General features: G+C 32.7%; 4 protein-coding genes across 6 annotated transcripts; 3 read left to right on the top strand and 1 right to left on the bottom strand.

Annotated features, from left to right (window-relative positions):
* LOC132037138 (protein S40-6-like) lies at nucleotides 1-1,388 on the top strand. Its single transcript, XM_059427596.1, has 2 exons — nucleotides 1-224; nucleotides 669-1,388. The coding sequence occupies exon 2, from the start codon at nucleotides 672-674 to the stop codon at nucleotides 1,227-1,229; it is 558 nt and encodes a 185-aa protein (XP_059283579.1). The 5' UTR covers nucleotides 1-224; nucleotides 669-671; the 3' UTR covers nucleotides 1,230-1,388.
* A 3,298-nt stretch (nucleotides 1,389-4,686) lies between these two features.
* Nucleotides 4,687-5,864, bottom strand: LOC132036176 (heterodimeric geranylgeranyl pyrophosphate synthase small subunit, chloroplastic-like). Its single transcript, XM_059426442.1, has one exon. It carries the CDS (start codon nucleotides 5,772-5,774, stop codon nucleotides 4,725-4,727), a length of 1,050 nt encoding a protein of 349 aa, XP_059282425.1. The 5' UTR covers nucleotides 5,775-5,864; the 3' UTR covers nucleotides 4,687-4,724.
* Nucleotides 5,865-10,389: 4,525 nt separating this feature from the next.
* Nucleotides 10,390-16,067, top strand: LOC132036035 (probable beta-1,3-galactosyltransferase 2). Of its 2 annotated transcripts, none has more exons than XM_059426257.1 (11): nucleotides 10,390-10,864; nucleotides 11,704-11,770; nucleotides 12,143-12,207; nucleotides 12,325-12,536; nucleotides 12,646-12,709; nucleotides 13,223-13,295; nucleotides 13,393-13,513; nucleotides 14,203-14,290; nucleotides 14,378-14,503; nucleotides 14,598-14,707; nucleotides 15,606-16,067. In XM_059426257.1, exons 1-11 carry the CDS (start codon nucleotides 10,740-10,742, stop codon nucleotides 15,752-15,754), a joined length of 1,200 nt encoding a protein of 399 aa, XP_059282240.1. In that variant the 5' UTR covers nucleotides 10,390-10,739; the 3' UTR covers nucleotides 15,755-16,067. The 2 variants fall into 2 exon arrangements, with proteins under 2 accessions (XP_059282240.1, XP_059282238.1); XM_059426255.1 differs by having other exon boundaries at nucleotides 10,401-10,864; nucleotides 11,704-11,800.
* A 1,480-nt stretch (nucleotides 16,068-17,547) lies between these two features.
* LOC132036269 (autophagy-related protein 8C-like) lies at nucleotides 17,548-20,192 on the top strand. Of its 2 annotated transcripts, none has more exons than XM_059426570.1 (5): nucleotides 17,548-17,707; nucleotides 18,581-18,636; nucleotides 18,738-18,790; nucleotides 19,517-19,664; nucleotides 19,832-20,056. In XM_059426570.1, exons 1-5 carry the CDS (start codon nucleotides 17,671-17,673, stop codon nucleotides 19,847-19,849), a joined length of 312 nt encoding a protein of 103 aa, XP_059282553.1. In that variant the 5' UTR covers nucleotides 17,548-17,670; the 3' UTR covers nucleotides 19,850-20,056. The 2 variants fall into 2 exon arrangements, with proteins under 2 accessions (XP_059282553.1, XP_059282551.1); XM_059426568.1 differs by having other exon boundaries at nucleotides 17,550-17,707; nucleotides 19,517-19,635; nucleotides 19,928-20,192.
* Nucleotides 20,193-22,922: the final 2,730 nt, after the last annotated feature.

The raw sequence follows: 22,922 nt of genomic DNA, 5'->3' as shown, positions 1-22,922 counted from the left end.
CTCTTCTGAGAATTTCATTCATCAGCAAGAGCTATTCATAGGTTTTAAGGTAAAAAAACAGAGTTTTCTGATGTTGAAAGCAATAGAAGAAACCGTTCTGTTTCTCCCCATTAAATGGAATTATTGGTCTTCTTTTGTTTTAATTATTTCTCTTTTCATTTTGCAGATAAGATTTTCAAGATTTGAAGAAATTATCTGTTTGCAAGTTTCAATTAGAAAAAGAGGTACATTCTGCACTCATCTCAAATCTTTTCATTGAATTTCGAAATAAATCTCCCCTCTGGCCTCTTCTATGCATTGTTTTCAACAAAATCGAGTCGTGTGATATGCTTCGGTCTTGACGTCCGAAGGTTGTTGCAGTTTGAAGTACTGCTATTCCAGTAAAAGTGTTCTGTTCTAGTTTGGAAGGAAATAATTTTATACCTCATATATTAGAAAAGTGTTAAATTTCTTAAGGACACTCACGAAATTTTATTTCCATTTATGTTTATTTCTGTTTCGAACATAGTGGGTAACAAGATTAATCAACTTACCCATCATATATCATAATATCTGCTCTACTAAGGGGCAGATTCTGATAAAATTAGAGGAAATGAGTGAGTATAACCCTTTACATAAAATCGCGAACTTGTATTTATAAAGTTTCGATTGAATTTTGGGTTTTGCAGAAGATGTCATCGTCATATGAAGGGAGGTACAATCTGTATAGTCAGGGTAGCAGTGGATGGACATCAATGAGGAATGAAGAATTTCAAGAAGAAGATATTTGGGGTAATGTCACCAATGAAAGTCGCGAATTTGGTTCAAATTTCAGCAGAAGCAAAGAATCGTCTTCAAATTTCAGTCCTAGGAAGCTGCCCACTGCATCCAAAATGATTTCAAGATCAAACAAGAGTTCGATTCACGAACCTAAAATAACTCAGTGTTCAGCTCCAGTAAACATTCCCGATTGGTCAAAAATTTATGGGACAAGTTTGAAAAAAACCTCGTGGCGTGATGATGAAAATGATGACGGTTCTGGCGGTGGTGGATATAATGAAGAAGAAGATGATGACGGCGATGATGATGAAGGAGAAATAATGCCTCCACATGAATGGATTGCTAAAAAACTTGGAAGGAGTAAAATATCTTCTTTTTCAGTGTGTGAAGGTGTTGGAAGAACTTTGAAAGGGAGAGATTTGAGCAGGGTGAGAAATGCAATTTTAAGCAAAACAGGTTTCCTTGAATAACATTAAAATGGAACGGATCAACAGTCAAGATTCATATAATCGATTTCGATTTGTTTAGAATTAAGGCGTAATTATTGTTATTGTTGTATTATAGTCGTGCAGATGATGCGGTGAATGTTGATGATTACAGTATAGGGCATCATTAGAAGGATTTGATTAGTAATCGAGTAATATTTTCAACGTAGAATTAGCAGAGTTTAAATTCTGAATCTCTTAATGTTTAAGCGGTTAGTGGCATGTAGCAATTGTGCTTTTTTTCTTTTCTTTAATTTTTCAGAGAAAATTTAGCATACCTAATGGATGATGTCAACACTATATTCTTCTTACTTCTTTACTAAATTTTAGCCATGACATAGCAGTGGCAGACTTTTCAAGAAAACTTTGTCTGTATCATATTCACTTGGTAGGGGCCAACAGGTGCTTCGGAAACAAAAAAAAAAAAAAAAAAAAATTAAAAAAAATCATGTTAAGCAAGACAAAGCATAATGATCAATAAACAATGCTTAGTGTAGTGTCTCTTTGTATGTAGTATTTAGGTTGTAGGGGAGGGCTGAGTGGCAGCAGTGAGGTGGTACGTCACATAATGTTTATCTCATCAAAATGTCAGTGTCACGTAATATTGGGAGTCCACTTTGAATAACCTTAACGGCATTGCAAGAGTATATTTAAACCATTTGGGTAACTGAAGTTTTCTTTTTATACAATAATATAACAAATGGTAAAAAATTAATCCTTTTTACATAATAGAAAGGAAAATTTGACACTTTTCCCTTCTCTTTATCAAAGAGCAGGCAAGATCTGATTTTCTGATGTGGGGAGTTTTTTCTAAAAAGTCATCAATAATTAACATAAACATGAAGACTATTAATAGTGAAAATCGTATTAACAAAATGAAGTCGTGTGGATCTTGTATGGCACAAATTTATATTAGTCGAATTAACAGATTCCAAATACAAAATTAATAGTATTAAAAAATGTGGGAAAGGAGCAAGTTTAAGAGAAACACAATGAAGCCCGAGATACATATCATGTGCTGTGCGCGGGATAAAAAATTAAAAAAAAATAAAAAAAATAGAAAGTGATGTTCTACCAAGTTCATTTTTATAAACTGAAAAAGCATGTTTCATATGCCTCCTTTTGGCCCATTGCATAAATACAAATACTGCTTAGTACGTAATATCATATTAATTAATTAATAAAAGTCATTTGCTTTGCTTTCATAGTCATAATCAAATATGATCAATTGATCATGACATTAGCACCTCAACATTTTAATTTTGGATTTTCCAGTATAAAACTAGAGTATTGAACTGGATCAAATTTACACGTATTAATAAAAATAGATTGAATCAATAAATGAGGCATAATTTATACGCTTTAGGAAAGAGTGTGTTGTCAAATATGGTTTGAGTTGCAGATCATAATCTAATTCGTCTTAACTCAAAAATACTTTCAATTTGTTCATTTGTTTGTTCTCTTGTTTTGCTTTATGTAATTAAGTTGCTAGAAGAAAATTAACAGTACAATAACGTAAAATCATACTTGTAGACAGTAGTAAAACATTTGTTTATCCTTTATATATATATCTTGGAACTAGTGTCATTTGGCCCAGCCTTACGGATATTCATAAATTCAATTTGTAGATAATTTTTTGAATTTTTCTGCTCTTGCTTTTTTGTTTTTGTAACATTAAATTGACATTTTCGAAAGATTTCTAAAATATTAAAGTACAAAAACGTATCTAAAAATTAAAGGAAAATATTTCTATTAATTTATATATTAGATTTGTTAAAAAAATAAATTGAAAACTCTTCTAATTTCTATTTTATTTAAATTTTTTGAGATTAAAGTTTGAGATAATCAAAATTGAGATTTCCATATGTTAAATTAATTTCATTTGTTTCTTTGAATTGAACCCATGACTAACTTTTCTTTTACCAAAATATATTAAAATATTCAATTAATTTCAAAAATATTTAATGCGAAAATATAATTGTATGATGAAATCAATAAAATTAACTTATAAATAAATAAAAATAACCTTGATATTACAAGATATTTTTGTAGATATTCTTTCAAATTAAATCACCAAAAAAGTGCTGAAAAGTCAACAAAATTAAATTGTTCTTACTTTAGCTTTTTATTTTTTCCTTCCAAAAGACGCCATTTAAGAAAATAACATTTTCCCCTTTTTCTTAATTTAAGGAACCATTTATGAAATCTACATTGTAATAACTTTTTCATGTTCAATTTAACTATTTGTCCTAAATCATAATAAATATTGATTATCCGGTACTTTGTAAAATATCTTAATATTAAAAAAAGTAAAAAAATGTATTTAGTAATTGTCTTGTATTATTAATATTTGGAGATCAAATTGTATTTTCTTTAATTACAATGTTTTCTCAAATATTTTCATAATATATACATAAAATAGTATTTTCTAGTTTCTCTTTTAGAACATTAATTTATTAGACAAATTTAATATTGAAAGTGTGCGCACATAAAATTTGATTAATTTACTATTGTACTTAGAAATTCATTTTTTCGATTGAGGCGAAAGGACTGTAATTCTCATTTTGATACATTTTTTAAGAATTTAACAATGATATAAGTCTATTTGTATTTATTCTTTTAATTTAAACTTAATCATACCTTAAGTGAAATCTTTGTTAATCAATTATTTTTGCCAGTGTGTATGACTCAAAATTACAGGAGAAAATAAAAAGAATTTACGTTTAACAAGACCAAAAAAACTTTAAAATAACAAACGATAATTGGTAAATAACATCGACAAAGTAAATAGTATTACAAGAATAATATTTTGATTCAATAATTAAGCTTATATTAAGATAGAATTTGAATGACATGATAATTCTCTACGTCTTTATAATAAATTCTTAAGGAAAAATATAATTCTACATATTTGAGTCTTTTATGAGGAAATATTGTGAGTATGTTTTGTAAGGCCACCATAACCTTTTTTATGACATCATCTTTTTTAGTCTCATAAAAAATTCCTTAAAGTTCTCAAAATTTATCAAAATATGTGAGGATTCACAATGTCATAAAAACTTCAATTAGGCGTAAAAAGAAACAAAAAACTTCGTGCGAGGACTATAAAAAAAAATAATGTGTTTGACTTGAAATGACCAAATTGCAACATTTAAATGAATATATCACTCACTCAAACTTGTTGAAAAGTAGACAAGTTACACCTTTTTATAGTTTAAATTAAAGAGAGTTGTTAAATTACCATACCAATTTGACTCAAATTTGCCTACACTTATGTAAAAATTATCATAATTTATAATTTTAAATTAAGATAAATTTTGAGAAGAAAAGATAGAAATGACATTAAGTAAGCATAAATTATTAAATATAACCTAAATAGTCATATGAATTTATCCCATTTGGACCATTGTGGCCAAAATAGTGTGGCCAAAAGACCTTATTGTAAATTAAATATGTAGTTCAATTAAAATCTAAACAAGATCACATTTTGAGAGGCACGAAAAACTCTTCAACAAGTCTAGCAATTGGCCTCACTAATTTCTTCCCTTTGAAACTCGTATTCAGTTCCTTCATGGCCAACACTCTCAGTTCATCCACCCTTTTCTCCATTGTTTTGTTGTAATTTCTTCCTACTCCATTTATTATTCCTTGTATTATTCCAACATAAAGCCCATATTTCCTCAAGCTTTCTACTTCTTCCTCACTTCCATCCCCTAAAATTGCACCACAAACAGCTCCACATGCATGAATCTCCCCTTCTTTCTTCTTGCACGCGTATTCCAACAGTTTCTCGTTTCCATTGCCTGATCGAGCCCATTCTATCTCCCGATACTGACCTTCTAGCATCCCTTGTGACCCGATGGCACGTGTCACCTCAGTAATGACCCTCAAGATCTTGTCCGAGTTATTCCGGGCCGGGCTCATGTCTTTAGCTAGCAACTCAATGGCAAAGGGCATGATCCCATCTCCCGTGAGGAGCTCAATATTCGGGCCGAACTTGTGTCCCTTGGCGGGCTCTAGTTCGGGCCCAGTAGACCTCAAGATCTCGTTCGAGTTTTTACGGGCCGGGCTCACATCTTCATCTTGCAATTCAACATCAATCTTTTTGTGTCCAATAGCGGACCGGGCCCCGAGTATGGATTCGGGCCCAGGCCCTGACTCCTTCAGCGTTGACTGCATGTGTTGGTGGGTGTAAGTTACCACGTGCATGAGATGTATTGCTGATGCTGCAGCCATGGCTTGGGCTCTGTCACCACCAACCAGCTCACAGGCTGCAATGCACAAGGCTGGTGCTGTGGATTTGGGTGTTGCAAAGGTTAAGTAATGCATTGGCTCAAAGACAGATTCAGGAGGCCTAATTGTGATGGCCTTCTTAAGATGGGCTTCTATGTCAGATTCAATTGAAGCCCAATAAGATTGATTTTGGCACATTCTAACTACCATTGGTCTGTAACATGATGATGACGATGAACAACTAAGTTGAGTAGAAAGGCTTGTGGAACCATTGATGAAGGAAAAGACTCTTGCCATGCTAAATTGTTGAATTTGAAATGGCAAATGAGCTCATATCAATTTAAAGATGGGATCTTGATAAAGATTAAAAGTTTTAAAAAGTTTGCAGTAGTGTACACGTCTCCCTTTATTTTATTATTTTTCTCCTGGTACACGTTTCATATGTAATTTCATTTTTTAAACGTGAGATTAGACATTGTCCACTAAGACTAAAGTGCCTAGAATTTTCTAGTGACTTCAAGCCTGATATATATTTTTTGTTTCTACTCGGTATTTGATACTCACTTTTAACGTCCAATTAATTTGAATTTAAGTTAGAAATCTCGCTTTGAAGGTAAAATTTGGTAAAACTTTCCATATCAAAGACAACTTTCTTTTCATAATTTGAACCCAATCCGATATGAATTTTTAATTATAGGTATAACATGGTCCGCTCACTCTACCGAACATCACTAATATTATGATATGTTCTTAGACTTGGTCCAAAAGCCTAAAGGGCTGTTATAGTGTCTCCTTATTTCTTTATCTGGGTTCAAATCCTACGAAGAGGTCCACTAAAGATATATATTATTGAAAAATTTACATAATCTTTTAAATGTGTGCTCTCAAATCTACAATTTTACAAACATGAACGGTCATTTTTGACAAATCCTGTGGGCACAGTAATAATTGGGAGTCTAATTATAAATTATCTAAGAAAAAAGAAAATTCACCTTTAGTAAAAGGGATAAAATACTAGAAGGGCATCCACAGACCACAAAATCGGTTGGCTTGTGTTATTAAATATGTCAATAATTCTAGTTTATCATATTGTACTTTATTTATGTATAAAAGCTGTAGCTGAAGGCAATCATGCAAAGAGTGTGTCTAGATGCTGCAAGCCATGTGAGTGTTAATAACACAATGTAGTCGTCTTTTTTTTCTTTTTTTCTTTTTTGGAGAATGCAGCTAGCACGTGAATTGAATAGGGAAGAGAAAAGATTAAAATAGAGAATGAAAGTTTGTAATATTGAAACACAGAGTTTATTTTAGCTACTATTGGATGCTTGTACGGATCAATAATTTTTTGTTTAGACCGGACATAGTAAATTAGTATTAGTTTTTCTTCATATCTTCGATATTCGAATTGAGGCCACAAATTAATTTAGATTCGCATCGCGAAGGCCTGTTAGAAGTTTTACCAAGATCTTTTTGATACTCAGGGTTTGAACTGAGACATATAATCAAAGGCGAATTTAGAATTTAAATTTAATAAGTTCAACTTTGAAATATCCTCAGCATTGAACTCATTGTATAATTAGAATTATGATTTTAGATCTAATATTTGTTAATTTCAATAATTTTTACATATATATATATATGTGTGTGTGTGTGTATTTATACTCTGTATCGAAAGTAATGGATTCGGATAAACTCATAATCGAAAAGTCATATCAACACCTGCATATGATTAACGATAGAAAAATCTCATCCATCCAACTATAATCATTTGTTGCGGCAAATTATTCAATTAATATATATAATAAAAGGTTTACTATTATGTTGTTAAAAGGTCATGTCAAGATTGATAAGTTTGAGGGATATAACAAAAAGTTGTCTATTTGTAAGAGCTACGCCCTTGTATTTTTAATATTGCGATCTTGTTTTTTTCTCAATAATCAATTCCATCTACCGATACTATTTCCAAGTCTTGCTTTTACCTTTGGAATAAAAAACTGTAGTATGTGTTGCCCTTGTGCGACATAACTTATGTGTTTATTTATATATAATATATGGTTAAAGTTACTAAAAACAAAGGCTGCAAGAAGGCCAGTTTTGAAAAAGTATAATTAGTTTTGTTTCTTTACATCGTGAAAGCTCCATTATACTAAATATCATGAACGTTAGTGAATTAATCAAGTCAATGAATTTCGAATAAAAAATAAATTAATCAACGGAATATAATTGATGTACCTCAATGTTACGACCTTTTTCGATCTTCTTTTTTTTTTTTTTTTTTTGGCAGAGATTTTCTTTGCTTCGAGCTACATATTTGGTAGCCAATCATGTTCGACCAGACCAAAAATGGCTGGAATGCGGTGATAACCTAACCACTATGGGCATAGTGGCCCCAACCCACTTGAAACTCTGCTACAATACCAATATGATTAAAAAAAAAAAAAATTAGAAAATATTAATACTATAATTGCAAAAGTTTTCAAGGTGTGCATTTAAATGAGGTTAAGGTAACACATCATTTTCACCCTCCCACATGAGAAATTGTTGAATGTTTGTACAATTGTACCAATCATATTGCCATGATTGATACCTACTCCTTTTTGTCTTTTTTTTTTTTTTCCTCTAATGCAATTATTGATATCTAATTCATGGAATGCACCTTTTTATTTTGAGAAAAGGACCAAACTCAAAGAATTAATGAGAACTCTACAACCGTATAAAGCATTGATATCTCAAAAAGCTAGATAAAATTAGGGAAAACAACCTGTCACATGTTTCATTGAAAAGATAAAATTTTAACTCTCGTGATAATTGATAGCAAGGTAAACATTGATGCTCAATTTGATAAGAACAACAATTGTTTATTGAAATTTTAAAACTTTATTTTCTTGAAAGAGCTACGAAAGTCACGGTTTGATACTTAGTTAATTCTTTTATTTTTATAACTTTACTAATACCTTTAGCATAACAAATCTGAATGGCTTTTTGGGCTCAATCCCATAAATTTTGATGAGACATGTTCAAAAATGGAAGGCGCCATTTAAAAGTAAGTCAAATTTAGGTTCTTAATATGATATTGTCTTACTATATAAACACAGATATTCTTTTGACTCAATCTTTAAGTGAAACATAGTTTATTAAAACTCTTTGATCAAAAGGAAGATAATTGAAAGAAGTTTTAAATGTTAAGTTGCTTGATTCACATGGCAAGCTATCTGCCTTCCACAATTGAAGTGAAAAATTCAATTTTTATTTGTAGTGTATATTCGCTTCATCTTTTCATTTTACCCTTTCCTTCTCTCTCGTTGTAATGAATTTTTTTAAAAGATACTAACTAACATATACTTATAACTATATAAATAACTAATACCTGTATGAACAATAAACCTCAATTAATTTGACTTTTCAAATAATCTTTTTTAACTTTAACTTCTCAAAAAAAATCCCACCACCTATTAACTTACATGATTTTTATTTCTTACCATACAATACAATATATATGGGACTAAGCTTCCGTTTGTTTGAAATTTGAAACTTGAAAATTTTAGTTTTTAAAGTTGTGTTTAAACATGCATTTTATTTGAAAATTTTCTAATATTTTGCGAGTAGAAGTGAAATTTCAAAATCTAATCAAATTTCATGACCAAATAAATATTTGAAGATAGTTTTTTCAAAATCTGATTGAAAATCTATACCAAACGCTAGCTAAAAACAAAGAGCAAAACACATTTGAGGTTGACCACATTTCCAACAAAATTGCAGCATGCCAATAGGAATGGCAATAGGGCGGGTCAAGCCTTGACCTGCTAAGATTTCGACCCGCCCTGCCCTGCCCGCCCGCTTAGCATTTTCAAAAATTTGCCCCGCTTCTGCCCCAAGCCCCGCCCCCGCCCCGCCCCGTTTATGTTATCTTTCATTTTATCTCTTTATTTTTCACTTTGAAGCATGGATTTTTTTATAAAAAATCCTTTTGATTTTTGTAAATTGGTTGAACAAACAATTCCTGAAATTGAATCTTTTTTTTTTTTTTTTTATCGTTAGGATTTGAAAATATAATTAGTAATCAATTCCTGCAAAGATTATTGTGAAAGAAAAAGGTCATTGTGATAGTAATGTTGCAATAGTATTTTGTGAACTGCAAAGATTGATCCTAGCAAAGATCGACTTTCACAAGTTTTTTAGTAAAACAAAGTTCCAACTAGTTCTAAAAAGTGCAGTTGAATCATAGTTTTCAATTAAAACCTGTTTACAAGAACCAATCTTCAACAATCTTTTTCACTTATTTTCCGTTGCCAACCAATCTTCAAAAACCAGTTGCCATAAAGTACAGAGAAGATGATAATGAATCTTCACAATAAGAAATGGACTGATAGTCTCATACCAAAATTGAAACAAAAAAGTGGAATAAAACCAACATCAAAAATCCGAAACAAATATCATTGTATTAGAAAATGTATATGTCCATCTTATGATATACCAACCGAACTACACAGAATTAGCTGGACACACAATGATCCAAACTACACAAAGGCTGTCCAGATTTCAACAACCAAACAATGCAAAAATCAAATTTTGCCCTGCCTTCCCTATTAAAAAAATTCAAAAAATAAATGTTGCCCTGCCCTATCCCGCCCTGCCCTGTTTAAGTGACGCCCTGCCCTGCCTTGTTAAGGGCTTGCCCTGTCCTGCCCCGCTCCGCCCTGCCCCAATTGCCATCCCTACATGCCAAGATCTAACATTATTACTACTACTACTACAAGTGCACCATCCATGATTTTTATCTGTACTAACTAACAGATCATCACCTGCTACCTGGTAATAATAAAACAAAAGAGAAGGTTAAAAAAAAAAAAAAACACTTTTGTGGTGAGGCAACTTCCTTTTTTTTTTTTTTACAGTTACAAAAATTTACCAGCTACCTCACCGACAATGTTATCTCTCTCTTGACAGAAAAAGAAACAGGTGTACTCCATTAAAAGAATTAATAAGAAAGTACTTAGAAAAAGTAAAACAAGATGGAGTCTTGAACAAAGTGCTGTTTGGGGGTCTTGTTTTCCTCAAATTCCAAACTTTCTTCTTCTACTTCACCGACCTTCAACTTCTCCCATGTGAAAATAGAAACCCCTTTTATAAAAAAAAGAAGCTTTTTTTAGTAATCTTGAGATTGATACTACTTTTGGGGTTCTTTATTTTGGGGTTGTTGACTTGGGAACTGAAAGTCTGAAATGAGTATTGTTTGAATTAGTCATTGATTGGTTTTAAGCAATGAAGAACACAATGAATTTCAAAAGTAGAGGAGTTGAATCAGCTGGAAGAGGTGTTTTTTCTAGGAAATTGACTATTCTTCTATGTATTGGATGCTTTTGTGCTGGGATGCTCTTCACTGACAGGTTTATTAATTTGATCTTTCTTTTTTCAACTTTGTGTGTGATAAGAAGTCTTCTGAGATTTTCTGTTCTTGATTCGATTATGAAAGTTTGGATCTTTACACAAGAATTTGTGTTTCCATCTAAGCTTCATATTAGATTGGTACTGTATGTTTATGTAGGGAATTTTTAGTTTTTTGAATTTCATTTATGCAATTTAGAAATTTAATGATGTTACTTCTAAGATAGGATGGTGGTGTTATTGACATAAGCCTGGTTTTTAGTCATGAAAAAGATCTATAGCTGCATTTTAAAGCATATTAGTGTACTCGCTCCGTCCCAAAATACTTGTTACTCGTCGAATCTTGAGATTCAAATTACATGAACTTTGACCATTTTAAGTTGTACAGACAAAACCTCTCTATGACAACATCATTTGTCCTGATATTTTTAGCTGCTGTAGCGAAATGTTGTATAGAGAGAACATATAATATAACATTACATGAAAGATCAATTCAACAGAAAATATGGCTGTTTTAGTGAAATGTAGTCATAGAGGATGGCTGTTATGGAGAGGGCTGTCTGTATTCCTTATTGATATGAGAAGAATTACAACTTATAGTACTTTTCATATAGTTTTCGAATTTCTAAGTTTTAATTTTAAAATATTGAATTAGTCTGAACCATTTTAGCTCCAAAGATTAGTCAATTTGACACCCGAGAAGCGTAACGTGATGAGTATTTTGGGACGGAGAGAGTAGCTTAAAATGCTCCTTTTACTGTTATCTTTCTTGCTTGCCCAACTATTGAGCCTTTTTGCAACTTTGTCCTATTTTTTCATCAATGAAGATATTTGGTTATAGGATGTGGACAGTGCCAGAAGCTAAAGGCATTTCAAGGACAACACGGATTGATGATCGAAAACTAGGGGTAGTTTCTGAGGACTGTGATCCTACAAAAGTGAGTACTCCCTCTGTTTCAATTTGTTTGTCTTAGTTTGAGTAGACACGGAGTTTAAGAAAGTAAAGAAGACTTTTGAATCTTGTGATTGTAAACTAAAGATATGTAATATACCAAAATGCCCTTTAATCTTGTGTCTTAAACATGTCATGTGGGATGTTGAAATTAAAGAGTTGTCAAATAAGGAAAGAGACATTCTTTCTAAAATAGACTAAAAAAGAAAGTTAAGACAAACAAATTGAAAAAGAGGGAGTATTGGATAAGAGGAGTGTAGCAGCAATTTGAGGAATGATTTTTGAGTCATTCGAAAATAATGGCTTTTGGTGTTCTTGTTTTCAACAGAAAGATGTGAAAAGTGAATCCAAGGATATTTTCGGGGAAGTTTCGGAAACACATCACGCTGTACAGTATGTTTCTCATGCTTTTAACTTGTAGATTTGATGAATGTCGTACTTTATGTTTCCTTTTCTCAAGTATTTGGAACGACGAGTTCATTGGCTGTTGTCTTTGTATACAAATTACAGAACCTTGGATAAAACAATTTCAAACCTAGAGATGGAACTAGCTGCGGCAAGATCTTTGCAAGATTCTATACTGAGTGGATCTCCCATAACCGAAGACGTAAAGATCCCTGAATTGACCAAGAAGAGAAAATATCTCATGGTCGTAGGGATAAACACTGCCTTCAACAGCCGAAAAAGAAGAGACTCGATCCGTGCTACCTGGATGCCACAAGGTTTTTGAGCTTCATTATTTGGTTTTTTTTGAGTCCGTCTTGGAGATTTTCCAATGTTGGATACTTGGATATATACTAAGCATTTTGATAATTGACCCGTGGAAAACAGGTGATAAGAGAAAGAAGCTAGAGGAAGAAAAGGGTATTGTAATTCGTTTTGTGATAGGTCACAGGTGGGTAATACAACTGATTGTTGATATTCTCAATGTGTATTGGGAATGGGGATGACAAGAACAAATACTCCCTCCATTGCAAAATACTTGTCGCGTTTCACTTCTTGAGAGTTAAACTACATGAACTTTGACCAACATTTTAAGATGTATTATTTCACCATATTGATATGAGAAAAATCTCAACTTACAGTACATTTCGTATAGTTTTTGAATATCTAAATTTTAATTTTAAAATATTGAACTAATCTAATCTATTTAGTTCTAAAGATTTGTCAAATTGGCTCTTGAGAAACGAAACGTGACAACTATTTTGAGACGGAAGTAGTACTTAGTTCACATTTTCACAATTTTTGTCTAGTATAATTGAGGATTCGGTACTTAAAAATATATTTCAAAATGGGGCAGCTGATATTTCATATTTCTCCTATTAATTGGGAGGTGTTAGTTTGCATATTTATTTACTTGTAATTTGATGTTCGTGGAGTCTTACACATCTACTTATCCAATAACCAGTGCAACATCAGGTGGCATTCTTGATAGAGCAATTGAAGCAGAAGACCAGAAGCACGGAGATTTCTTGAGGCTGGTAATAATATTAATGTTTTATTTGGTCTCGTCTTATATCAGATCCCAGTCCTCTAAAACTAATCTAACTGTTGGACATGTTACTGGGACTTTCGTAGGAACATGTTGAGGGGTATCTTGAATTATCCGCCAAGACAAAGACCTATTTTACTACTGCTGTTGCGCTGTGGGATGCTGATTTCTATATTAAAGTTGATGATGATGTACATGTAAATATAGGTAGGACTTTCAACCATTATACCTTATTCTCTTTCTGCATCGTAGATTGTTGAGAAAATGAAGAAAATGTTTCCTTATGTTCGAGGGTATGTTCAAAATAGTCCCTTAAGTATGCACTGAACAGTTTTGATCCCTTAAGTTTGTCAAAAATTAACACTTTAAGTCTCCATCAAATTTTTAACTATTTATGTTAGTTAGATTTGACGGAAATAGTGGGAAGAAAAAGATTTAACCGTATTTGCCAAGAAAGTCCCATCAAATCCTAAAATAGCCGCACCAAAAAACTGCACTAGACACTAAAATGATGTAAAACATAGTAGAAATTACACCACGAAAAGTTGCGCTAGACCCTAGAAATAAATAAAAAATAGCAGAAACTACAAAATTTGTACCTCTAAATGTGAGTTTCCTCTATTTTCCTTTTTTCCATATTTGCCGTCAAATCTAACCGACAAAGTTCGGTAAGTATTTGACGGAGACTAAAAGTGTTAATTTTTATCAAACTTAAAGGACCAAAACCCTTCCGTGTATACTTAAGGGACTATTTTGGACCTACCATCAAACATAAGGGACCATTTTTGTCATTTTCTCTAGATTGTTCACAAAGACCATGTTTGTATTACTACAACAATTGCACTGCTATGCTTATGCTACCACTCTTGCGATAACATGCATGTTGAAAATTTCAGGTGCACTAGGAGCAACTCTGCTTAGACATCGTTCAAAACCCCGTGTATATATCGGTTGCATGAAATCTGGTCCCGTCCTTGCTCAGAAGTAAGCAAGGAGTTCACTTTTGACCGTAAACGAGTCATAGATATATTTCCTCTACTCACCTCTATTTTGCCGCTCTTCTCTTTGCAGGGGAGTGAGATATCATGAACCTGAGCATTGGAAATTTGGTGAGGACGGAAACAGATATTTTCGACATGCAACAGGGCAGCTATATGCCATTTCAAAAGATTTAGCCACTTATATATCTATAAATCAGTAAGTATTTGCTTTTTTTCCTGATATTCTTGGACTGTGTTTGTGTTATTTTGCGTGAATAACATTTGCTGATCCTGGTTTCTAATAATCCTAGGCACGTTCTGCACAAGTATGTTAACGAGGATGTCTCTCTTGGGTCATGGCTCATTGGATTGGATGTGGAACATATAGATGATAGAAGATTGTGTTGTGGAACTCCACCTGGTAACAATTCATAAAACTATTCTTGGAAGTAGAGTATCTTCTAGAACTGTCAGTTTTAAGAGTCCCTGAAGTTTTGATCCTTGTATCTGCATTGAACATTTTAAACTTGGCAGATTTGTTTTCCAATTATCCATCTTTTATTATTTTTCCGAGCAAATAAGGCAGGAATGATAGGGTTAATGATTATTTCTAATTGGGAAGGTGATTAAGATGTGCCTACAAGATCAAACTATTGATTTAAGAAAATCTCCAAGTACACTACGATCTTCCCAATTTTGAGTAATTTAAAGGCTTAGAATTTTCTTTTAGCATTTTTACTTGTTTTACACTTCTACGTACATGGAATTAGAACAACCACATGAACCGAGAGGTGGTGGTTTACCCTGTGGTAGTTAATTCACTTTATCAAAAAACAATTATGACGCCTTGCCTTTCTCCTCATGACTGCTTTGTACTTTTTCACATGGTGCCATTCTAGTAGCGTAGTTTTTTTCTTCCACATGGCTTCCTGGGCCTTTTATGCAAATAGCACCACTCTGTTAGTTTGTTCTTTTTTCCTCATTGTGCCTCGTGACGGGAAAAAAAATTGCATTTGTACTATTTTCATGGCTCATTTGGTTGAGAAAAGTTCTGAAAAATTCCTTGATTGCCTTTCCATTCTCTTTTCCCCCTTCTTTACGCACTTTAGTTACCCTCTTGAGTCTGAGAAATTCGCTTCCTCGCCGTACATTAGATCCTCGAATGTTGGAACTCGGATGTCACATTTATTTGGGCCTTAGTTACAACTACAACTATTCACACGGGGAATCTTGTCCTAATTGAGGAAGAAGTTTGATTTGATTGATCTCTAAATGTTCTGAGATGATTAATTCGATTTTGTTTATCTTAATTTCTCCAGATTGTGAGTGGAAAGCTCAAGCAGGCAACATTTGTGTTGCTTCCTTTGATTGGAGCTGCAGCGGGATATGCAGGTCGGTGGATAGGATTAAGGAGGTTCATCGACGTTGTGGGGAAGGCGAAAATGCTTTGTGGAATGCAGTCTTTTGATAAAATGCAGTATTTCTCCAATCTCTGGAGAGACTTCAAGAACATCATACAAACACGAGAGAAAAAACAAGAATTCGCCGAAACATCAGAGAGAGAGGGAGAGGGGTTGCCACTGTATCTGCTCCAAATATTATTAGCTAAGGAGGGGATAGAATTGTAGCAACCAGTTTCATTTGAAGCAAAAGTGTAAACAACCATTCTTTTTAGATGCTTAGAACATAATTTGTTAGTCTTGTGAGAGGAAACTAATAAATGTATCTTTCAGCAAGTGCTTTGCTGCTTTCATATATGAAAGTATTGAAATTTTCCTTTAGTTACTTCGTTTCATTCTTACTCATGTTATTATAGGAGTCATTGTGGCAATATATGCAAAGCCTATGGGCTATGAAGTTTAGGCAATGTGACTTTTATTTGCCTTGTGAAGCTGACTAACAAAGAAAAGGGTTTGATAGAAAAGTAAATATTTATTCGCACCAGGTGTTTGGTTATATGAACTTTTGCGGCAGTGGAAAAGAAATTTAACGTTTGTCAATTCACTTAAAATAGTAAAAGATTGTCCTTAGTAATTAGAAAAACAAGACATTTAATGAGTTTAACTTCTACATTGGCAGTTCAAAAGAAATTTAACCTTTGTCGAATCACTTAAAAGAGTAAAAGATTGTCCTTAATAATTTGAAAAACAAGAGAAGTTACATGTCACAAGAAGTTATAAAATATTGATATGTTGAAAAATTGGGTAATATTTTTAGTATACGAAAAAGAAATCTTTTGATAGATAATATAAAAGACCTTTACAACATTATTTACTTCAACTCAACTTTTAAAGAATCATGTTAAACCATTTTTAGCATCCTAGAGCAGAAACCATAAGAGGAAAAGAAAATAGAGAACTGCAAAAGAATATTGAACACAAGAGCAGAGTGTAATAGTACTAAGCATGGATAAGGCCGTGGCCCTCAACATTATGAAAATGGTGTGTTAAAAAGAGAGAATGACAAATATGGTCCCTCAAGTTAGAGTGAGAGATTTAAAGTAGTCCTATAAGTATGATCTGAGTAATTTTGGTCCTTTATTGTTTGGTAAAAGTATTCTTTTTATTTCCGGCAAATATTTAACAAACTTTGTTTGTTAGATTTGAAAATACCATGAAAAAAAAAAAGGTTTAGAGACAACTACATTGGGAGGTATTTTTCTCATAGTTTTCACTATCTTTGATCTACAACAACAACATACCAGTGAAATCCTACAAAGTAGTTACTCCTACCTTGGGAGATAAAGAAATTGTTTCCATTAGATACTCGGCACAAGTTTTCACTATCTTTGATCTATTTCTAGAATTTGATACAGTTTTTTGAGATATTATTTTTCGTTTATTTTTGTGTTGCAATTTTTAAAAGTTGATGAGACTTTCCTAATATATTCAGTTAAATCCTTTTTTTTTTTATAGTTGTCATCAAATTTAATAGGTAAAGTTAATCAAACATTTAGCAAAAAAACAAAAAACATTCACTTTCAATAAATTTAAATGATCAGAATTGCTCAAAACATATTTATGGGACTACTTAACCCACCCTTATATAGAAGGGACCAATTTTGTCATATTCTCGCGCGAAGAAAGGGATAAAATAGGGAAAACGTAATTGAAGAGGCGTATATGATGGATGTTTCATTGTCCAATTATTATTTTATATAGAGAAAATATAGTTTTAATAACTTTAATATATACAAAGAGAAATTTTATCGGTTTTTCACTCTCTTGTGATTTCCTGTGTGTCTAAGGTTTCTTTCCCTAAAATTTTCCGGATCTTTCTCTCTACTTACATCTTTTTCCCTTTTTGTTAAAAACCCTAATTTTATTTTCATCTTTCAGTTTGCAGATTAGCCCAATTTTTTGTTATCCTCATTCTCAGATCACCATGGCCAAAAGCTCCTTCAAATTGGAACACCCTCTTGGTAATTTTTTGTGTTTTTATTGTTTTGTATTTCCAAGATCTGATCTTTGACTTGTTCAATTCTTGAATTTATTTCCTTTATAATCAGAGTGACAATTAGTATTTTTTTTTGTTGGGGGTGGGGTGGTGGAGATGGGGTGGGGTTGTGTGGTAGGTGGGGATTATACCTTCAAAAACTTTTGTGCTTAACCTTGATTCTTGCTACTGGAATTCTATTTTTACTGTTTTTTTTTTTTTTTTTTTTTTTTTATGTTTTAAATTTCTCGGGGTTTTTTTTTTTTTTTTCCGGTTATTTACTTGTGAATTTCACTGTCTAGTTGATGTAATTGGAGGTTTTGGATTTCTTTTTTTCAGTTACAATCTATGTTGCTCGAACTCTTAAAAAATGCTGACACGTTGTGTCTGGGAAGATCCGACGCAAGTGCTGCAACATCTTTGGAGAGTTCCGAGCAACATAGGTTAAAATTATGTGTGTACTGGTAGATTCTTTTTGTATATACTCTTTGTAAGCTTGATTGTTTACTGCAGTTTTAAAAGCTGTTGCGAGATATTCGCCAAAATGTGGTGTACAAAATTAAGTACAAGAACATCCTACTTGTAGTCACTAGTCAGTAAAAGAATCCTCAATTTGGTAGAAGTTCTTTTTTCTTAATGTCAATCATTTGATGCTCTCCTAATAACCGTTCCGAGAGTTATTGTCTATCATTAGATGGTTGATCATGGGCTTGTTGTGTATATCTTGGATATATTATTTTTCTCTACTTTAAATTCTTTTGGTTTCTCTTTTGAATTTTCTTTCCCTTGTAGCTATCTTTCTCTGCTATCATTGAATGCCATTTACATGTTTTGATAATTTGGTCTTGCATTCATCTAGAGAGGCGACAGGCAGAAGCTGCTCGTATCAGGGAGAAGTACCCTGATAGAATACCGGTACAAATTTCGTCTATTCTCTTGCAATGCTCTTCCGGTTTTGCTACAAAAATTATGTGCTTTTTCTCCTACCTAATCCCTGGTTTCTTCCTTTTATTTAGGTGATTGTGGAAAAGGCTGAAAGAAGCGACATCCCTGACATTGACAAGAAAAAGTTAGTCTTTTATCAGCTTGAGCTTTGCAATTTTTACTTGGGTTTTCATTTGACTATGTCCTTAAGTTTAGATTACTTCATTATTTTGTCATAAATGAGCTTTTGTTTCCCTGTGATGATCCCATAATAGTATATCTTGCTTATAAATCTCAAGTTTGTATCTTTTAGTTGTTGCGCTCGAGTAGTATGGTTAATATGGTTTATATCTTCCCTTTGAGCTATGTGACTGATGAAAATTCTTGATATGTCTTTGCTTAGAATAACACATTCCAGTATTTTCTATTGTTGTCATATCATTTGTCATTAGTAGTAGTATTACTAGTAATCAGGCTGAAAGAACTTTACTTTGCTCTAGGAAGGAGGTATATAGAAATGCAAGAAAATTCAATCTCTTTCCAGACTATCAAGGATTTCAAAGATGTTTATATGCCCAATCCCAAAATTTGGTTCTATACATACGGCCTGCAACGACAAAAATAGATGCTATAACGAAATGGCGATGGGCTTTAGATGTGAAAGTTTCTTGTAGAATCTCAAAATGAAATTCCAGGACCTTTTTACTCTCTTTCTTTATAGTCAACTGGTGATAGACAACTCAAACAATGATTTCGTACCACCAGCGAGGTTGAACAGAGTTGACTCGGCTAATTTTCCCATGGTCATGCTCTTTTTTAAGTTTGTCTGATTTCTCAACTGTAAATTGTTTGTTAATCGAAATACCTGCAGGTATTTGGTTCCCGCAGATCTGACCGTTGGGCAATTTGTGTATGTTGTTCGCAAGAGGATTAAGCTCAGTGCTGAGAAGGCCATTTTTATCTTTGTGAAAAATATCCTCCCCCCTACAGGTGAGAACAACTTCTATAGTACTCCCTCTGTTTCAACAAGTGTCTGGCATTCCTAGTCTGTTTCAAAAGAATGTAGCTTTCAATATTTCGTAACTTTTTAATTCTAACATTCTACATGGCATATCTAAGACCAAAAGATTCAAAGGACATTTTGGTACATTTCACACCTTTAGTTTAAGACTACAAGACTCAAAAGTTTCACTTATTTTCTTAAATTAAACTGTGTGTCTAGTCAAACTAAGACACTTAAATTGAAATTCCTTTTTGTAATTGTACTTCCTCATTGTTACAGCTGCCATGATGTCCGCCATTTATGAGGAACACAAGGATGAGGATGGCTTTCTGTACATGACCTACAGTGGCGAGAATACCTTCGGATCCTTCTAAAGGTGCAGGCAAACCGCACTATGTAAATACGTCTTAAGAAACCGTGTAAATACTTTAATATTAGCTACTCGTTGGAATTATCTTTCTACCAAGATGCTGTGTTGGGTTGACATTGACCGGTTTATGTATCTACTACCTTTATGGAGATGCTCATTTTCTGTTTTGCTAAATTGGTGTCTCGTTTGTGTTTCCTTTTCCTTAGTCACAAAAATCGCCCGGTGATCGGCTATTCTGCTTTTTCATGCTTCAATGCAAATCATCGAGTTTTGATATTTATGCGATCTTATCGTGGAATTCATTAGCATATATCTGTCTTATTTTATAACTAGTAAGCAATTAGAGAGAGACTCGGAGATGGTCCTGAATATTGCGTAGAAATTAAACAACTATGATTCAGCCCTCAACAAGTTGGGTCAGTCATCTGAATCTTTATTGTTAATATTACTCCATTTAAGCTCGTCTCAATGGCAGAATTTTTTTACAAAAGCTAAGCAATGGCGGATTCAAGATTTTCACTTAGTTTGGGGTTTGAACTTGGAACTTCAAGGTGAATTTTGAATCCTTTAAACCACTGAACTAACCTCTTTTGTTGTGTTCGGGGTAGTCAAAATTTACATATGTATATAAAAAATAATTAAATGCCTTAGTATATACGGTGTATTTTTTTACCGAGGGTGTTCGTGAACATCAGCCCCTGAAGCTGAGAGCAGGGAAGGAGAGGGACATTCAATTATTCATGATGTATGTACATGAGATATGGAGCAGTCAGAGAGCAGAGCATATATGGCCCTCTTTGGTGAAAGAGTCTATCCGAGATTAGGCCACAACTGGGAAGCCTTCAGCTCCTTCAGTCCGGCCCAACCTTGACTCTATTTTCCAGCCCTATATCTGGATCCATCTTTGACACCACCACAGCCCTATTTATATACATCACTGATTATTTAAAGCCTGTGCTTAGACGCCAACACAAAAATAATACTTTCTTTTAACATTTTAAAAAGAATGATATATTTTTATGTTTAGAAATCATTTAACTTGAAACTTCCCCTTTTACCTTTAATGAAATGATTTAAATCCACACAAATATCTATGACTTATTCTAGAACACAAGTTTTAAAGATCTTTTTTTTTTCTAAACTTCGTGCCCAGTCAAACTATGTCACATAAATTAGGACAGAGAGAGAGTACCTTTTAGTAATATAATTATGAAATTTTATTATAGAAAGTATTATAATTCAATTAATTGAAAATATCAATAAATTATTTTACTTAGTCCGCTTCTCCCATATATGACTTTCCTGATTTGGTTCTCCAATTGAAAGATTTGAAATACACCTTCTCTTACCGAGTTTCATACTCAACAACATGAAAAGCATTTTCATGTGTTAGCATCTGTTGTAATCTTAAATTTTTAAGTATAGACCAACTTCATCATTTTAAGAAAATATGTGTATACGTTTAATTGACCGTTTATATTTCGTTCTTCGATGTTATTCCTCATTATTTGTGTAGTTTTATGTGTGGTATAAGTTTTAAATCTTTTGGTTTTATGACTTCTTTAGGTTTTTGTTCAATTTAAATCGTTATTTTTTTTTCATTTAATTTCTCTTCTTTAAATTTTCTCTAAGCGTACCTTTACATTTTCTCGAAACTTATTATCATTATTTAAATGTCCTTTTTTTTGAATTGTCTCCTAATTGTTCAATGTAATCTCCACCTTAATTTTTTTTAATTTCTTCTATTGTAAAAGAGTGGGCCCCACCTTAATTTTTAAAAAAAATTATTTTAACTATATTAGAAGAGTGGGTGGACGACGATCCAACCCACTCTTCTAATATAGTAGAAATAATAAACGAAGTAAGTTGTAATAGGTTGGAAATGAACGTGAACGTATGACTAGTTTATTTCATGTGCTAGAAGAAAGTTGTAATAGGTTCACAATCAACGTAAAACCAGTCTATTTGTTGTTTTATTCTGCACGCAATTTCTTTTTTGTGGAGTACCTTATCACCATTAGAAGTCTTTAATCTTAAAGGAGTTTTAACTTGCTTTAACATTAAATTATCTACCATTGAAGTGAAATGACTTTACAATATATAGAGGCAAATGATTACAAATGTTCCATACAACCAATTCAATTATGTAGTATTGAGGCTTAATTGATTAATCCAATTGATTGATTTTTTAACCACTACATATATGGGGAGGACCAACTAAACCGTCTCATCTGTCGTTTTTTTCTTAATTTGGTGCTCGATATCAGACTTTATTTAATTTGAATTTGCATCGTGTAAGATTTGCTAAAAGATGAAATGCTCCCACTAGAATTTTGGTTTCTTATTTAATCTGAACTAAAAACAAATACCTGTCAAATTTTCTGACTAGTTTGTTCTTTGTCGTAGCCTTAAATTGTCCTTTGATGCTATTAATCAATTGCCAATACATTGGCATGCTATAAGCAACATCAGCTACATTACAATGCTATGCTCAGCCCCTTAAAAAGAAATTGTCATAGTGCATGCATTAAATTGATGCGGAGGGACCACCTAAGAAAAAGATTCTGAAACTTAGGGTGTGTTTGGTTATTTGGAGTGAAGGAAAATAAAAAATATTTTCATTCTTTTTTAATTTTTGATTGATGTTTTTTTTTTTTTTTTTCGAAACATAAATTCCTTAAAAATGACTTTTCTAGTGAAAGTGACAAAATAAGTTTCATAGATAACATTTTATAGTACTAATTATCTACTCTTAGAAGCCTGTCAGGATTTTTAATTTTTCTTGTTGTGAACCGGATTCTAAATAGATTATTTATAATTATTTGATAAAATTTTGTCAAAAATACAAGATTTAATCTTCAATAATTAGGTCCATCCCTCCAACGATAAGTTCCCACCCTACGC

This window comes from Lycium ferocissimum, chromosome 11 (genome assembly GCF_029784015.1).
Source record: "Lycium ferocissimum isolate CSIRO_LF1 chromosome 11, AGI_CSIRO_Lferr_CH_V1, whole genome shotgun sequence".
NCBI classification, from domain to species: Eukaryota; Viridiplantae; Streptophyta; class Magnoliopsida; order Solanales; family Solanaceae; genus Lycium; species Lycium ferocissimum.
This window is presented reverse-complemented; position numbering and strand designations above follow the sequence as displayed.